The sequence below is a fragment of the Manis javanica genome, chromosome 12, assembly GCF_040802235.1.
Source record: "Manis javanica isolate MJ-LG chromosome 12, MJ_LKY, whole genome shotgun sequence".
NCBI classification, from domain to species: domain Eukaryota; kingdom Metazoa; phylum Chordata; class Mammalia; order Pholidota; family Manidae; genus Manis; species Manis javanica.
In genome coordinates this window covers 33,125,287-33,139,309 of record NC_133167.1, presented here as the reverse complement: position 1 = coordinate 33,139,309, position 14,023 = coordinate 33,125,287, and the positions used below count along the sequence as shown (strand labels likewise).

The following is a 14,023-nucleotide window of genomic DNA, read 5'->3' as shown; positions in this document are numbered from 1 at the left end:
TAGATGGATAGGTGGGTAGATAGTTAAATGAGGGGATAGATAAATAGATGGGTGGATGCTGGATGGATGGGTGGGTGAATGATGGGTGGATGGGATGGATGGAGAATCTGACTAAATTTGTTTTCTTTAGAACTGGTCACCCCATTCGTCTTGTTCTTGATCGTGAAGATGATATGCTAATAACTGGGGGAAGGCATCCATTATTTGGAAAATATAAAGTGAGTATTAAAGATGAAATTATTAAAATAATTCATTTTATTTGAATGGTTGTGTCCATTTCTATTATTTTGATTGTACTAAATTCTATAAAGAAATGCCCTTAGTATCTAAAATATTAAATAAGAATGCTGTTTATTTGAATACTCATAACATTTCATGAAGAACTTTTAATAAATCTAGTGTAGGATTCTGAAGAAGTTGAATAAAAATACAATTTCAAATAATGCTAATGCTTTTGAAGGAATAAGGATTTACACTAGTGGTTCCTCAAAGAAAAAAAAAAAACAACCCTGAAAGAAATTACATACATTTTTATACCAAAGCTTTTTGACTCTAAAAGTATTATTTTGCAGTAGAAACATTTGGAAACAATTGACCATTTTAACCACAAAATTATTTTGTACCAGTACTTCCAGTAAAATGGTTGTGAAAGTGTCACAAAAGCTCTTTGCAAATATGAAAAAAGGATCTACTAGTTAGTGAAATAATGTAGTTGTCTCAAACCATATTCACCACATTTTTATGCTACTATAGCAGAAACACTATTAAAAATACTTGTTGGCATCTAGTTGACAGCAATGTTACTCTTCAAATTTGTAATTGAGTTGTTAGGATAGTTCTAATGTAACATTTCTGCATTAAATATGCTATATTTGGGAACTGCTTATAGCATACACATAGCTAGAGTTTCTCTCGAATGTTGTCATTAAGACACTTGATTACTAAGCTGTTACATCCCCCATATTACTAAAGCCACGGCCTTCTATACCACAGCACAATTTTATTTCTTTCATTGATGTTATTAATTTTATAATTAGAGACTAAAGAACCATAGTTGGCCATGAAACTTCTGTCTTCAAATACGCAGAAATTAATACTCACAGCGCTTATTATCTTACTAGTACCAAGAGCAATGTAGAGGTGCCCTCTGGCTTGTGGCAGTTGATGTTGTTACAGTGGTCACTGAGTTCTTTAGCTTTGGCCTGTAGTATAAGTCAAGCTTTAGTTACATTACAGTTGTAAGACTCTTTCAGTACTAGTACTTATTAAGGTTCTAGACTGTAAATATTTTAGTAATCATAGTAACTTAAAATATAATTAAAAAGAGGGACATAGACTTTTTGAAAAATCCAAATTTTATTTTTAAAGAAATAATTTTACTTCCAAAATAATAATAATAATGTGTGTATGTGTGTGTAATATACATATATATATATATATATCCTCATTCAAACCTAGCTAAAAAAGGTTTTTCTTGGTTATTCAAAACTATTTGCAAATTAGCATAATAAATGTTTATGTGTGGATAGGTTGTTCCAAAACTCTTGAAAAGTTTGTATTAAACAATTTAAGCATTTTTTCTGCTACCTTGTTCATCATACTATTTTGCTTAGCAATCCCTTCTTCATGAAAGGTCAAAGTTAAACTTCAGCCTAGCATTTGCCAAAATTACCATCAAGTCTGAATTTGTGGATTTTCCTGCATGTCCAGCCTGCTCTGGTTTATTATCCAACATTTTTCCTTGGAGTAGTAACCATATACTTATATCCATTTTCAGAAAGGCAAAGGGACCAGGGTCAATCCATTTTTTGTAGAACTATAAGAGGGAATAGGAATTTCAATCTGGGCCATGCCAATAAGCTAGTCCAGTAGGTAGGAGGATAGTGGCAACTTCAGAAAAATGCAAGGTACTTTCTGTAAGTCCCAACAAATAGCAGCAGCACTAGCTCACATTTGTTACATCCTTAACCAATTACAAAGCTCAATATCCACCAGCTTAATAAAATGACAACAGTCATTCCCGGATCCATTCCCAGACCTCAGCTTCTGAGGCTTTCCTGTAACAAGATGCACTGTGATTCATTCTAATGCACTCTGGAATTCCAGAGACTTTTCCATAAGGGGGAGAAACCAAACATTAAATTAGAGGGAAAAACTGAAGGAGAATCTTCGAAGATTAAAGAGCGTAGCAATTATATGCCAGGAGACAAGCAAGGACATTAGAATTCCACACTGACTGTGAAGCCAGAAAATTACACGTTGAAAGGAAAGGGCTCAGAAAAATTCAGGTCAGAGTTGCTCTTTGTCAGCCACACACTGAAAGACAAGGGTATAGCTAGGCATATGCCAAGAGCAACAGGAGCAGTCTGTCTTCAGGCCCACCCAGTAGTAGAGTTGGCTATGGTTTGAAATTGGCATGTAATTTTTAAACATATCATAAAATGTCTGTTACTTGGTGACAGGTGGGATTCTTGAACAACGGGCAAATCAAAGCTCTAGACATTGAGTGCTTCATTAATGGAGGATGTGCCCTGGATGACTCTGAACAGGTATGTGAACAGAAACCAGCAGCACCTATAATGGTGAATAGAATGCAGAAGGTCTAGATGATTCTATGTAGCATGTTTGCTCAAGTGCTTATCAAGTTTCACAGGCAGCTGTACTCTGTACTTGACTTTTAAGGAAAAGAGAAAAGGGTTGTCCAATATATAAGAATATCACCTTTTACTTTAGGTAACAGAGTTTCTTACACTGAAGCTGGAAAATGCATATAAGATCCGCAACCTCAGGTTCCGGGGCCGTGCGTGCATGACAAATTTACCATCCAATACAGCCTTTCGAGGATTTGGCTTTCCACAGGGAACCCTCATAACAGAATCTTGCATCACAGCTGTGGCAGCCAAATGTGGCCTTCTGCCAGAAGAGGTAAGTAGGGGATCAAGGTCATAACCAAAGTTGCTGAACCAGGTGGGAACCAGCTACTCAAGTCAACACCCTAGAAGAACCACACAAGTGAGCCCTGGCTGAGAACTCAAGATAAACTAAGTGCTACTTAAAGGAACTCACCTCCCACTCTCTCCCTCCCTCCTTATGCAAAGACTTTCCTTTTTTAAATTTGTACAAAAATAATTGATGTCTTTAAAATTCAAACAACACTGAGGTAATTAAAGATAAAAGCAAAGGTCCCCTTTTATCATCTCATTCCTCCTGGTCAAGGGCAAGTAACCATTGTTAGCAGTTCCCATGTTTATTGTTCCAGTCATTTCTCTATGTGTATCCACCCATCTGTAGTCATACACACATGCATAAACACTGACGTATAGTGTATATATGCACATATGCAGTTATTTACCAAAATGAGACCATAATAAATATATTACTCTGCACTTTACTTTTTCTATTTGACAAATAGGCCATGGCCATCTTCCTGTGTCAATAGAATAATCTACTTCATTCTTTTTCATGACTAAAGAGTACTGTGTAACAGGGATATTCTGTCATTTATTTGGTCACTTCACTATTGGTACACTCTCAGGCTATTACCCATTTTTGACTATTAAATGATGTTGCAGTAAACACTTTGGCACAGTTGTACCAAGGGTGTATCTTTGCATTACTGTTTATATCTGGAGGATAAATTTACAGAGGTGAAATGGCTGTTACACTTGAAAACTTTGAGAGATACTGCCAAAAGAATGCTCTCCAAAAAACATTAAGTTCTGCAACATCCTGGAAGATGCACAGTATGTACAATATGCTAGGTGATAGAAAGGCAGCTACTGGTAACTGAGATAATTGTTGGTAACACCTTTCCACTCCTCACACATTTCAATCAGACCCCAGCCTACTTTTTATATTTCTATCCCATTTCCCCAATACAGACCTTCAGCTCTGATAAGGTCTCTTGATATTTTTTCCTTTGAACCCCTTTGTCTCTAAATCCAACAGAGGACCACTGGGTTTATGATTTCTGAATGTCAGAGTACTTCCTGCACACAAGAGAACAGTTAAATACTGTATGAAGAAGACAATAGTTACCCCAAGAGAAGTCACATGAAATATAGAAAGGTATCACATTGGCTTGGAGGCTAAAGAGTTGGGAAGAAGTTTCTGGATAAGATGGCACTTGAGATAGGTCTTGAAGAATGACAGGCATATGGGAGGGTAGTCTAGGCAAGTATAACACCTTGAACAGGGAGAGGCAACTTCTTTATGGCTCAGTTTCCTTCTTTACAAAATGAAGACAAAATGACTCACCTCACAGAGTTCCTGTGAGAATCAAGTGAGTTAGCATTCATTAAAATGTTTGTTTGCATAAACTGAGTAGTATTATTCCAATGTTACTTCTTATAACAGTAATTGCTTTGTTGTTGTTAGAGTGCAATGGGAATAATAAAAAACTCCTGAGCATATCTCACTGGGGCTTTCCTTCTTTGTCTGACATTGCAAGCTTCCAGGACATAAGGCACACCCATATCCAAATACATTTTGGGAAAGATTTGACCACACATTCCAAAGGTAATTGGAAGGCTTAGAGAAGATCTGGTATTTGTCATTAGCTGCAATATTATTCCTCTCCAGCTGAACAAATCTTCAGTTATGACAATAAATCCTTGCTAACTCTACTCCATCCTTTGAATATCTCTTAGGAAACACAACAGTAATCTGCCTCCTTAAGATCCTCCATCTACAGGCCTTCATGGACCAGTCTCTACCACTACCCTCCACTTCCAGGAGGGAGAGACCCTGATTGGGACACTGAAGAAGAGATGAGAGATAACCTCCATTGTTTTTGCAAAAACACATGGTGTTCACAGAAAAAGAAAGACCCTGTCTTCTCCCCACCAAAGTTTGTGCTTTAATGGAGAGGCTTTTCAAGTCTCAATTTTGCAGTTTCTGTCTTACCATAACTATTGACTCCATTTCTCACCCATTTCAGATAAGGGAGAAAAATATGTACAAAACAGCTGATAAAACCATCTACAAACAAGTGTTCAACCCTGAGAACCTAATAAGGTGTTGGAACGAATGTCTGGATAAGTCTTCCTTTCAGAGCAGAAGAATGCAAGTGGAAGAGTTCAATAAGAAGAATTACTGGAAGAAGAGAGGCATTGCTATTATCCCCATAAAGTTTTCAGTTGGCTTTGCTGCAACAAGCTATCATCAGGTAAGGCCCCTCTATACAGGAAATGCCCCTCATGTCATGCACACTTCCAGCACAATCAGCTTGTGCTGACTTGGGAGAGTGTCACATGTCCCTCCTCCCAAGCACCTGGCAGAAATGTACAGAACTCTCCTGAGCAACCCCCAGTCTGCACGCACTTCCAGCACAGTGCAGTAGAAAAATGTCTCAAGGGCTGAAAATGACATCAGCAAGGGCGAGACCTGCAGGAGTAGCATAACTGCCAAGCTGGGGCACCAAGCAGCCCCACCACTCAAACAGGGAACCAGAGCCTGCAAGGCCTGTGGTTTTGTGCTTTCTGAGCTTGGGGATCTCATGGCTGAGGCAAGAATGAGGCTTCTCCAGGTCCGTGCCCCAGAACCGCAGCACTACTTGGGGCACCTAAGTCTGAGACGGGAAAGTCACTCCATTTAGCCTTGGCCAGCCGGCAGTTTCCAGCCAGCTCACCTGTGTCAATTCTGATTGGGAAAGGAGGCAGAGGAGTCCAAAAATCCTCCCACAAAGCTTTGTGAAAGGAAGGGGCAAGGCATTCGGAGACCCTATCCAGAAGGGAAGAGGAGGGTGGAATGTAGGTGAGTCCATTAAATAAAAGGACTGGTACTGACGAGTCTTCCAGCAATCCCAATGGGTCATATATAGGAAAGCTGTTTAGAAAACCGGGGAAGGTTGCTGCCTTCCCATTATTGTCCACCAAAAGCAGAAACTCAGGAACTAGAAAAATGTTACATGTATTAGATCTAAATATAAACCTAAAAATGCATTAGATCTCCCAGTGTGTATACCACTGAGAGCATTCTTCTACTTATATCCAACTACTGTCAGCCAATAGACACACACATTACACACAAACACACACACACACACCACAAAAATTGCCCTATCCAAGGAAATCTTTCTTAGTGAATAAAGCAGTTGCCACAAATCCCTAGTCAGCCAGAGTCAGACCCCCTGAGAAATCCTTGGCCCTGTCACTTACCAGCTGTGTGATATCCAGGAAGTTATTTAACTTCTTGAACTTCAGCTTCATCAATTATAAAATGAGAATAGTAATCCTTTCTCTTGGGATTAATGAGGGTGCAATGAGCTAATGAATGTATAACACTGTGTAGCTGTCCTGGGCAACCCCTACCTCCTGGTAGATCCCAGACACACCTCTCAGGGCTGTGGCCCCTCTGGCAGGGAGGATCAGACTCCCTGGGCTTCCGGGTCACACTCCTGTCAGGTCCACTATGCCTGTTCTATAAAGAGGTGCAAGAAGGGTAACTGTCACCTCCACAAGCCTAGATTAAATCAGCAGCCAGGGCATAAAAGATCCTGGGTAGCCACCTGTGTGGTTCTTTCCCACTGACACCAAATGATGTGTCTTTTCTACATCAATTCTCCAATTCTCCAATACCAACTGGGTGTCTGACACTACCTACCCAGAGTCAGTGCAGACCCCACAGGTCAAGGGCTGAGTGTGCTCCCATTTCAGACACCAGTGAACACGGGGTGCCCAGGCTACCCACACTTCTGTCCAAATGACTACCCACCTCCTCAGGGTTGAACATATGTTAGAACAACTTAGAGCTCAGGAAAGCACTTATGATTATTACTAGTTTATTATAAAGGATACAAACCAAAAAAGCCAAAAGGAGGAGATGAAAGGGTGAGGTGTGGAAGAGGGGGTGGGGGTCTTTGGGGCCCTCTCCCTCCAGGCATGCCACCGTCCAGCTCCTGGATGTGTTCACCAACCTGGAAGCTCCCTAAACTCTGTCATTTCGGGTTTTAAGGATGTTTCATTACATAGGTGTGATTGACCAAATCATTGGTGATTAAACTCAATCTCTAGTCCTCGTCACCTTCCTGGGGGTCAGGGGTAGAGCTGAAAAAAGGAACCCTCTAGCCATGTGGTTGGTTTTTCTAGCAACAATTCCACCCCCCCACCCCCACACCTGCAGCTAGCCCCCTAAGAGTCATTTCATTAGCCTACAAAAGACAGTAAATTTCCAGGGTTTTAGGAGCTCTGTGCCAAGAACCAAGACAAACACCACATATTTATTTTGTATTATACACATTTCCCCTCACCTGTATGGCCGCCCCTCGCCTAACCAGCAGCCTACTCTCTGGGGTCATCCACAGGAGCCAACTTCTCACCTCACCACTTCTTCAAATCAAGCAATGACTTTAAATCTCCATTTGAAAGGCCTCCACATTCCCTGCAGAGTTCCAAATTGATGCCCCAAAGAATCACCAGGCTAGGAGTTGAAAGGTGTTATTTCAGGACAGCTGATGATTCACAGAGCTAGAACGCCTACTTTCTAAACTAAGAAGCACTGTGCTCAGAGGAAGTCAAGAGGCCCACAGTAAATAAATACTATTATTAGCACCTATAAATCCCGATGGCCCTGAGCTCCTCTCAGCCATCGTGGGCCTCCAGGCATCTCCAGACAGAACAGACGGAAGTCCTAAATCCTCCCCTTCTTCCCCCTCATTCTCCTCCTCTTCCTGAAGGAAAAATATATTTCCATTCATCCAGTTTAATAAATATTGATTTAGTGTCCCTGTGGTTCAGATCTGCTCAAAGTTCTCTACAGGACTCAGAGATGAACAACAGCAAGTGCCCTTCCTCCCTGAGACTCCCTAGAAGAGCCTGTCACCCCCTGGATTCATTTCCCGGGGCTGCCATAACAAAGTGCCAGACTGTGTGGCTTAAAACAACACATTTATTCTCTCACCGTTCTGAAGGTTTGAGTTCAAAAGCCAAGTGTCAGCCAGGCCTGTCGGGAGGGCCATGCTCCTGCAGAAGGACACAGGGAAGAAGCCTTCCTGGCCTCTTCCAGCTCCTGGTGGCTCCTGGTGTTCTTGGCTTGTGCAACACAATTCCAATACCTGGCTCCATGCTCACATACATGGCCATATTCTGTGCCTTCACATGGCCTCTTATAAGGACACTGGCCATTGAATTTAAGGCCCACCCTCATCCAGTATGACCTCAAGTTAACTAATTACATCTGCAGAGACTATTTCCAAATAAGGTCACCTTCTGAAGTTCCAGGTAAATAGCAATGTTCAAGGGACACTGTTCAATCCAGTAACCCCTGTAAGAGGAAGTGCAGAGAACAGCGTAACTGATGCTTCCCAGGTAGGGATAAGAAGTGTTTGGGGAAGTTGTCATAGAATAGAGAGCATTAGGTGTGGGTCTGAAGACTGGGAGCAGGCTGGAAAGTGAGAACAGCGCAAGCAAGAGCCCAATTCAGGGAAGGGGAAGCAGTAAGGCCAGACTTGGCAGCAAGGCAAGAAAAGACAGGGATGAAATGGGAAAAGTCCAAGAGACCAAATCCCAAAGGGTCCCGTCTTACAGTGAGGAGCAAGGGTTTCCCTTACAGACGTGGGGAGTTTTTGCCCACCCTGCCCAGTGGCGAGCGCTTCTTCTTTTCATGATTCCCCAAGCTCCACAGACACAGCTGGAGCTGTCCCCTGCCCCCAGAGCTCTGTCCCCACCAGGCCCTGTCCAGTTATCCAGGGCCCCTTAGGCCACACCCATTATCTCGCAGGTCACTCTGCACTGTAATGACTTGCTTCCAGCTTGTCCTCCCACACCACTGCGCTGTGAGCTGCTGCATTGTTGAAGAACCACTTCTTGTCCATCTTTATTTATCTAGAGCTGAGCATAGGGTGACGCATAACACATGCCACGTACTTACAAATATTTAATTAGCTAGTTGATTGGTCAGCCAGAGATGTTAAGTATGGGAGTGACTTTTAAATAGTTGGAACCAATACTCACAACTCCTGAGTATCTAAGGGGGCTCCTATTAAAACCAAGTTCCCAAGTAGGAATGGTCTTTACTTTTGCACAAAACAGAACCAAGCTTCAGAATCCTACCAGGAAAGCTTACCTCTCGGACTCTCCCAGCTCTGTAAAACTGGTGTTTCACTATGAGAAATCATGTTGAACCTCACTAAATTTGCCCTGAGTGGAGCCTTCCGGGTTGTTTTACTAGGCAGCTGCACTTGTTCACATCTACACAGACGGGTCTGTATTGGTCACACATGGAGGCAACGAACTGGGACAAGGTATCCACACCAAAATGCTGCAGGTAAGATAAATGAAATTATTAATCTATACATTGTTGATGTGACTGATATTTGGCAGTAATTTTAAGGCAGATGGTGACTTCCTGTATTCGCACGGTAAGACCTTAACCATTTAGTTAAGAAACTTACATGTCAAATGGAATGACTGAGGTAGCAGACGTGCCATGGAAACCCCACGGGTGAGCACTCCTAGAGCGTGGCTAGGGTTGATGGGTGGAGGCGGTTGTTAGTGAAGCACCTCTGAGGAGTCTCGGGGGCACTGTGGTGGGTGAGCCACGCAGACACACCTCGAGGAGGAGTTTCTCAGCCTTTCTGTTTTGAGACCAGCATTTGTTAATTTTTAAACTTTGGACAATATTAGGTTGCTTACGTGTTATTTTGATAAGTAAGGACAGTATTTCACCCACTGTGATCCTCTTATAATTTTTAAAGGATATTTTAACACACACACACACAGTACTGGTACCTTTTGCCCCGATCCCCTGCCCTGACCCAGCGTCTGCCACAGATATAGGCACAGGTGCCAGGTCTGGCCAGTCACAGGTTCTGAATCCCACTGGCTGCTGGGATTGGTCCAGGGGGAAAGCACATGACCAAAATCCTTTTCCAGGACTGATGTGTAGTTGCTGAGGGAAAGGAATTCTCATTCCCTTGTGGTTGTTGAGCTACTATGCTATAGGCCAGGGGTTGTCAGGGGCAATTCTGTGCATGGAGGAAGCCTGTCTACTGTGGAAATAACACAGCCATTGTAGTAAGAAAAGCAAATGTGAGAGGCTGCAAGACGACCCTGATGAGAGCACAGAGGCCTATACAGACGTGTCTGATACCAGCTCCATCTACCATTCCCAGTTAGGTGACCCAGTAAATCCCCTTTGCATTTTCATCACCAAGAACCAATGAAAGCATCATTGTTTTTTTTCCTATTTTGCATCCTTCTGGAAAAATTAGTCTAGAGATTGGCATTTAGGAACAGGAACATAACTACAGACATCTGAAGAAAGTGTTTTTGCAAAAACTAAAAGATAACAGCAGCCAAAACAGTGCTTTTCTCTTTTCTCCCTCCCTCTCTTCCTCCCTTCCTTTCTTTCTTTTTCATCCTTCTTAATTAAATATCTTTATCTCTGCATGTGTCTGCTAGAGAAACTGGAAGGAAAGGAACAGAAAAGAAAAAATAAATGATACTAGTATAAGGAAGTGGGGACAAATAGAAGAAACTGGGGAGGAGGCTAGAGTTAAGGGAAGGGTGAGGGCAAGAAAGAAGACAAGTCCTCAGGGTCCTCCCAAGTTCATCTGATACTAATACCAACAGATTTAAGACCAAACTCTGAACCAGTGAATCTAATCTCTCTCTTCCTGCCACAGCCACCAAATGAATCTAAATGATCTCAACTTAGACTAATCTCTACACATGTAAAACTTAGTAAAAAAGGAAATCCTTACATCCTAAATGTACTAAATTTGGAATGGAAGAACCACTGTGGAATATTACCAACAACACCCTTTCAAAATCAGCATGAGACTCTACTAAAAAGTGGTTTTAATTTTTATGATACATTATTTAAGGCTATAAAGGGTATCATGGATAGAGTTTAGTTTTTATTTAAGAAAAATGACTCAAATCTTCAAAGAAGTCTTTGCTGGGGCTTGAAAATATTTATTTTTCTCCTAGGTGGCCAGCCGTGAATTAAAAATACCCATGGCTTATATACACATCTGTGAAACAAGTACAGCCACAGTGCCTAACACAGTTGCCACAGGAGGCTCCATCGGTTCAGACGTCAATGGCAGAGCTGTGCAGGTGCTTCCTCCCGTCTGTGTTCCCCTGGCTCCTTTTCCAATCAAGTAGTCGGATTCAGAGAAGTCATCTGTGTCACTAAACGTCAGCTTGGGAAAACCAAACTGCCAGGGGAGTGTGTTAGTTGGAGTAGGCTAAACTGGGGTGACAAACAGACCCTGAACATAATGGCTCAAACACAACATAAGTCCCTTACTTGCACCCATAACAGTGCAGAGGGAATGTGCTGTCATTCGAGTACCCAGACTGAGGGCAGTTCCTCCATCTTCACCATGTGGCTTCCAAGGTTTCCCTGACCATTGTCACTGCTGTGAGCCAGGGAAGGGAAGAGGCATGGAAGCCAGACCTGGAAGTGAGGCAAGTCACGTCCACTGCTCGTCCATTAGCAAAACCAGTTTCAGGCCATGTCTAACTGCAGGGGAGGGTGGGAAACTATAGAGAGGCTGGAAAGCATGTGCCCATTACTGTGGAAGAAGGGGAGAATGGATTTTGGTGAACAGGCGATCTCTGTCTCTGGGAGACACAGAAAGAAGAAATCTGGGTACCAAGTAATGCAGAGCTATGCATGTTTCCTCTGACACAAACAAATTCTTGCAAGCAGGTAGCTAGGCAGAACCCAGGCCAGGTAAATACAGTGCAATTATGTGTCTGTATCAGTGGAGTTCTACCAGAGGGCTTCTTATTTTTCTTTGTACTTATTTAATAACTGATGTAAAAAAAAAAAGACTGCTGAATTTTCACTTTTTTAGAATAGAACCATGACTTCATATACCCTAATTCAAATATCTGATTGCATGTATTTTTTAATTAACATCTATTTGTTATGTTTCTGTTAAAAAATGTCCACTTTTTCCATTGTGATGTTGTGGGGCAGCATATTCTTTCACTCCCAGGACACTGTACTCATGCTACCAAGAGGAACCACCATCAAGTCCAACCCATCTTTGTGAGGACACCTCTTAGAGGCTCAAAAACCAGAGACTTTTCACTCAGAACAAATGTGTGGGAAACCTCAAATTTATGAGATTCACTTTTAGGTAAAAGTAAACACAAGCTGGAATAGTTTAGTATGTATGGAAGCTGTCAGCCCAAACTTAGCGTTAATCCATCTTCTAGGGCTTTAGGTTTCTATGTTCATAAAAACAAATTTAGTTATTTTCTTACTTCACACCCATAGCCAAAGCCTTCATTGCAGTAGCTTGATGGTAGATGGATGAACAGATAGAAGAATGGACAGAGAGCTGAATAATGTTTCAGATCCAGAAGGATAATGACATGTCATTGTTGCATATTAGAAAGCACAAATATGAATGAAAATCAGTATCTTGTTCCATTTATTTTGATGGCTGAAAAAATACAAAAAAAAAGTATAAGTCAAAGATACAGAAAAAGAGAAGGAACTAAGAACATAAATATTCTTAGAAAGAGGACCTGAGAGTAGAAGTTCAGCTGGGCTCTTGTTTTCAGAGGAAGTGAACCAGGCAGGGAAAAAACCCTTCGGTAACTGACACTCTCCTCAAGGTCAGGGGCTAGGCTGTTTTGTTAAGGTCTCCGTGTTCCCAATGCATCAATATCAGGCACTCCACAAGCATTCACTGACCTGATCAACTATCAATTAATATTCTTCTGCACAAACCCTAACCACTGGACTCTTCTTTAATGACGATTCACTTCTTTATCCCTTCAAGAATGCCTGTCAGATCCTGCTGAAACGCCTTGAACCCATCATTAAGAAAAATCCAGAAGGTACCTGGGAAAACTGGGTAAGTGGTCCACTCTGTATGCTACCACAAAGGAGAAAATAATGCAACCAGTACTGAGAGCATCAGGGCAGGGCACAGCCACACCACACAGAACATCCTTTCAAGAGCAGGTTTTTGTGAGAGGGTGGGATCACAAAAGGTTGAGACAGCTGCTCCTTGTATACTAAGTGTGGATGGAGAGAGCACACGGGGAACAGCATTGCTCAGAGGAGGAATGGAAGTGTGTGAGGAATACCCAGAAGGCCTCGCCTGCCCTGCCTAAATAACAAGAAGAGGAAAAGACTGAACCTCCCTAAGCCACGGAAAAATGCTGATGTTTTTGAGTAGAGAGGATGAAACCTAAAAGGCCTAGTGGCTATTGGACAAGTCTTAAGGGAAATGACCCATTTAACCAACTTTACAATATCTTATATCTTATTTCATTAGAACAATTATCTCACACTTAACTAGAGTTCTAACACTCAGAAATGAAGCCCCAAATAGTTTGTGAAGCAAGCACCTACTACTGCAGGATTCCATTTTATTTATTTAATTCAGACTGAACTCAGTCTGAACTCAATCAGGAAATTGTTAGCATGTCAGCTGAGGAAAAAAAAATACCATGATATGTATCACAATGGTAACAAAACACCAGCAACAATGATCAGATGTCAATACTGGAATAGGGAATATTTTCATTTTCACCTATCAGATAGTATGTTTATTTTTTTCTGACTGCACATCCTTCAGGTAGAAGCCGCTTTTGAACAGAGAATCAGCCTTTCAGCCACTGGATACTTCAGGTAAAAATTACAATAATGTCTGGAGTAAGCTGAGAAAATAAAAGGTAACCCCATTGCTCTAGGCCTTAGTTCCTCAATTGGTAAAATAAGTTTTTACTATGTGATCACTGAGATCCCTTCTAAGCCCAAAATTCCATGATTTCACATAGGCTTTAAGCAATGGTCAAATAAGTAATTAAATTAAATAGCAAAAATACCTTTACTGGGTAAAAAAAAAAAGTTAGAACATTGAATCATTATTTACTTTTCTTTATTGTGAGTAGCAAAAAGATATTATTAGAAATAGCTTTCAGGTCAATTTTACAGCTATCTCTCCCTCTACCTTTCTATTGTGAAGCTCCATACTGGGCAGGAGGGGGCAGGCCGGGGGATCGTCGCCAACTATGATAACCATGGGATGCTCCCAGGAAATGCATGCTAA

The 14,023-nt window shown here is 41.6% G+C and overlaps 1 protein-coding gene and 1 long non-coding RNA gene across 2 annotated transcripts in view; one reads left to right on the top strand and one right to left on the bottom strand.

The window, feature by feature from the left end:
• Positions 1-14,023, top strand: part of LOC108391581 (aldehyde oxidase 2) — a 73,728-nt gene that overhangs the window by 38,763 nt on the left and 20,942 nt on the right. Inside the window, exons 23-30 of the mRNA XM_017651224.3 lie at positions 131-218; positions 2,463-2,549; positions 2,734-2,925; positions 4,940-5,167; positions 9,169-9,264; positions 10,932-11,060; positions 12,746-12,820; positions 13,550-13,602. Of these exons, the coding sequence (XP_017506713.3) occupies positions 131-218; positions 2,463-2,549; positions 2,734-2,925; positions 4,940-5,167; positions 9,169-9,264; positions 10,932-11,060; positions 12,746-12,820; positions 13,550-13,602 (948 nt within the window). The remainder of the gene's footprint in view (positions 1-130; positions 219-2,462; positions 2,550-2,733; positions 2,926-4,939; positions 5,168-9,168; positions 9,265-10,931; positions 11,061-12,745; positions 12,821-13,549; positions 13,603-14,023) is intronic.
• LOC140844996 (uncharacterized) overlaps positions 1-14,023 on the bottom strand; it is a 32,971-nt gene that overhangs the window by 2,462 nt on the left and 16,486 nt on the right. The window contains exon 2 of the long non-coding RNA XR_012123613.1: positions 1,102-1,202. This is a non-coding gene — a long non-coding RNA (uncharacterized lncRNA). The remainder of the gene's footprint in view (positions 1-1,101; positions 1,203-14,023) is intronic.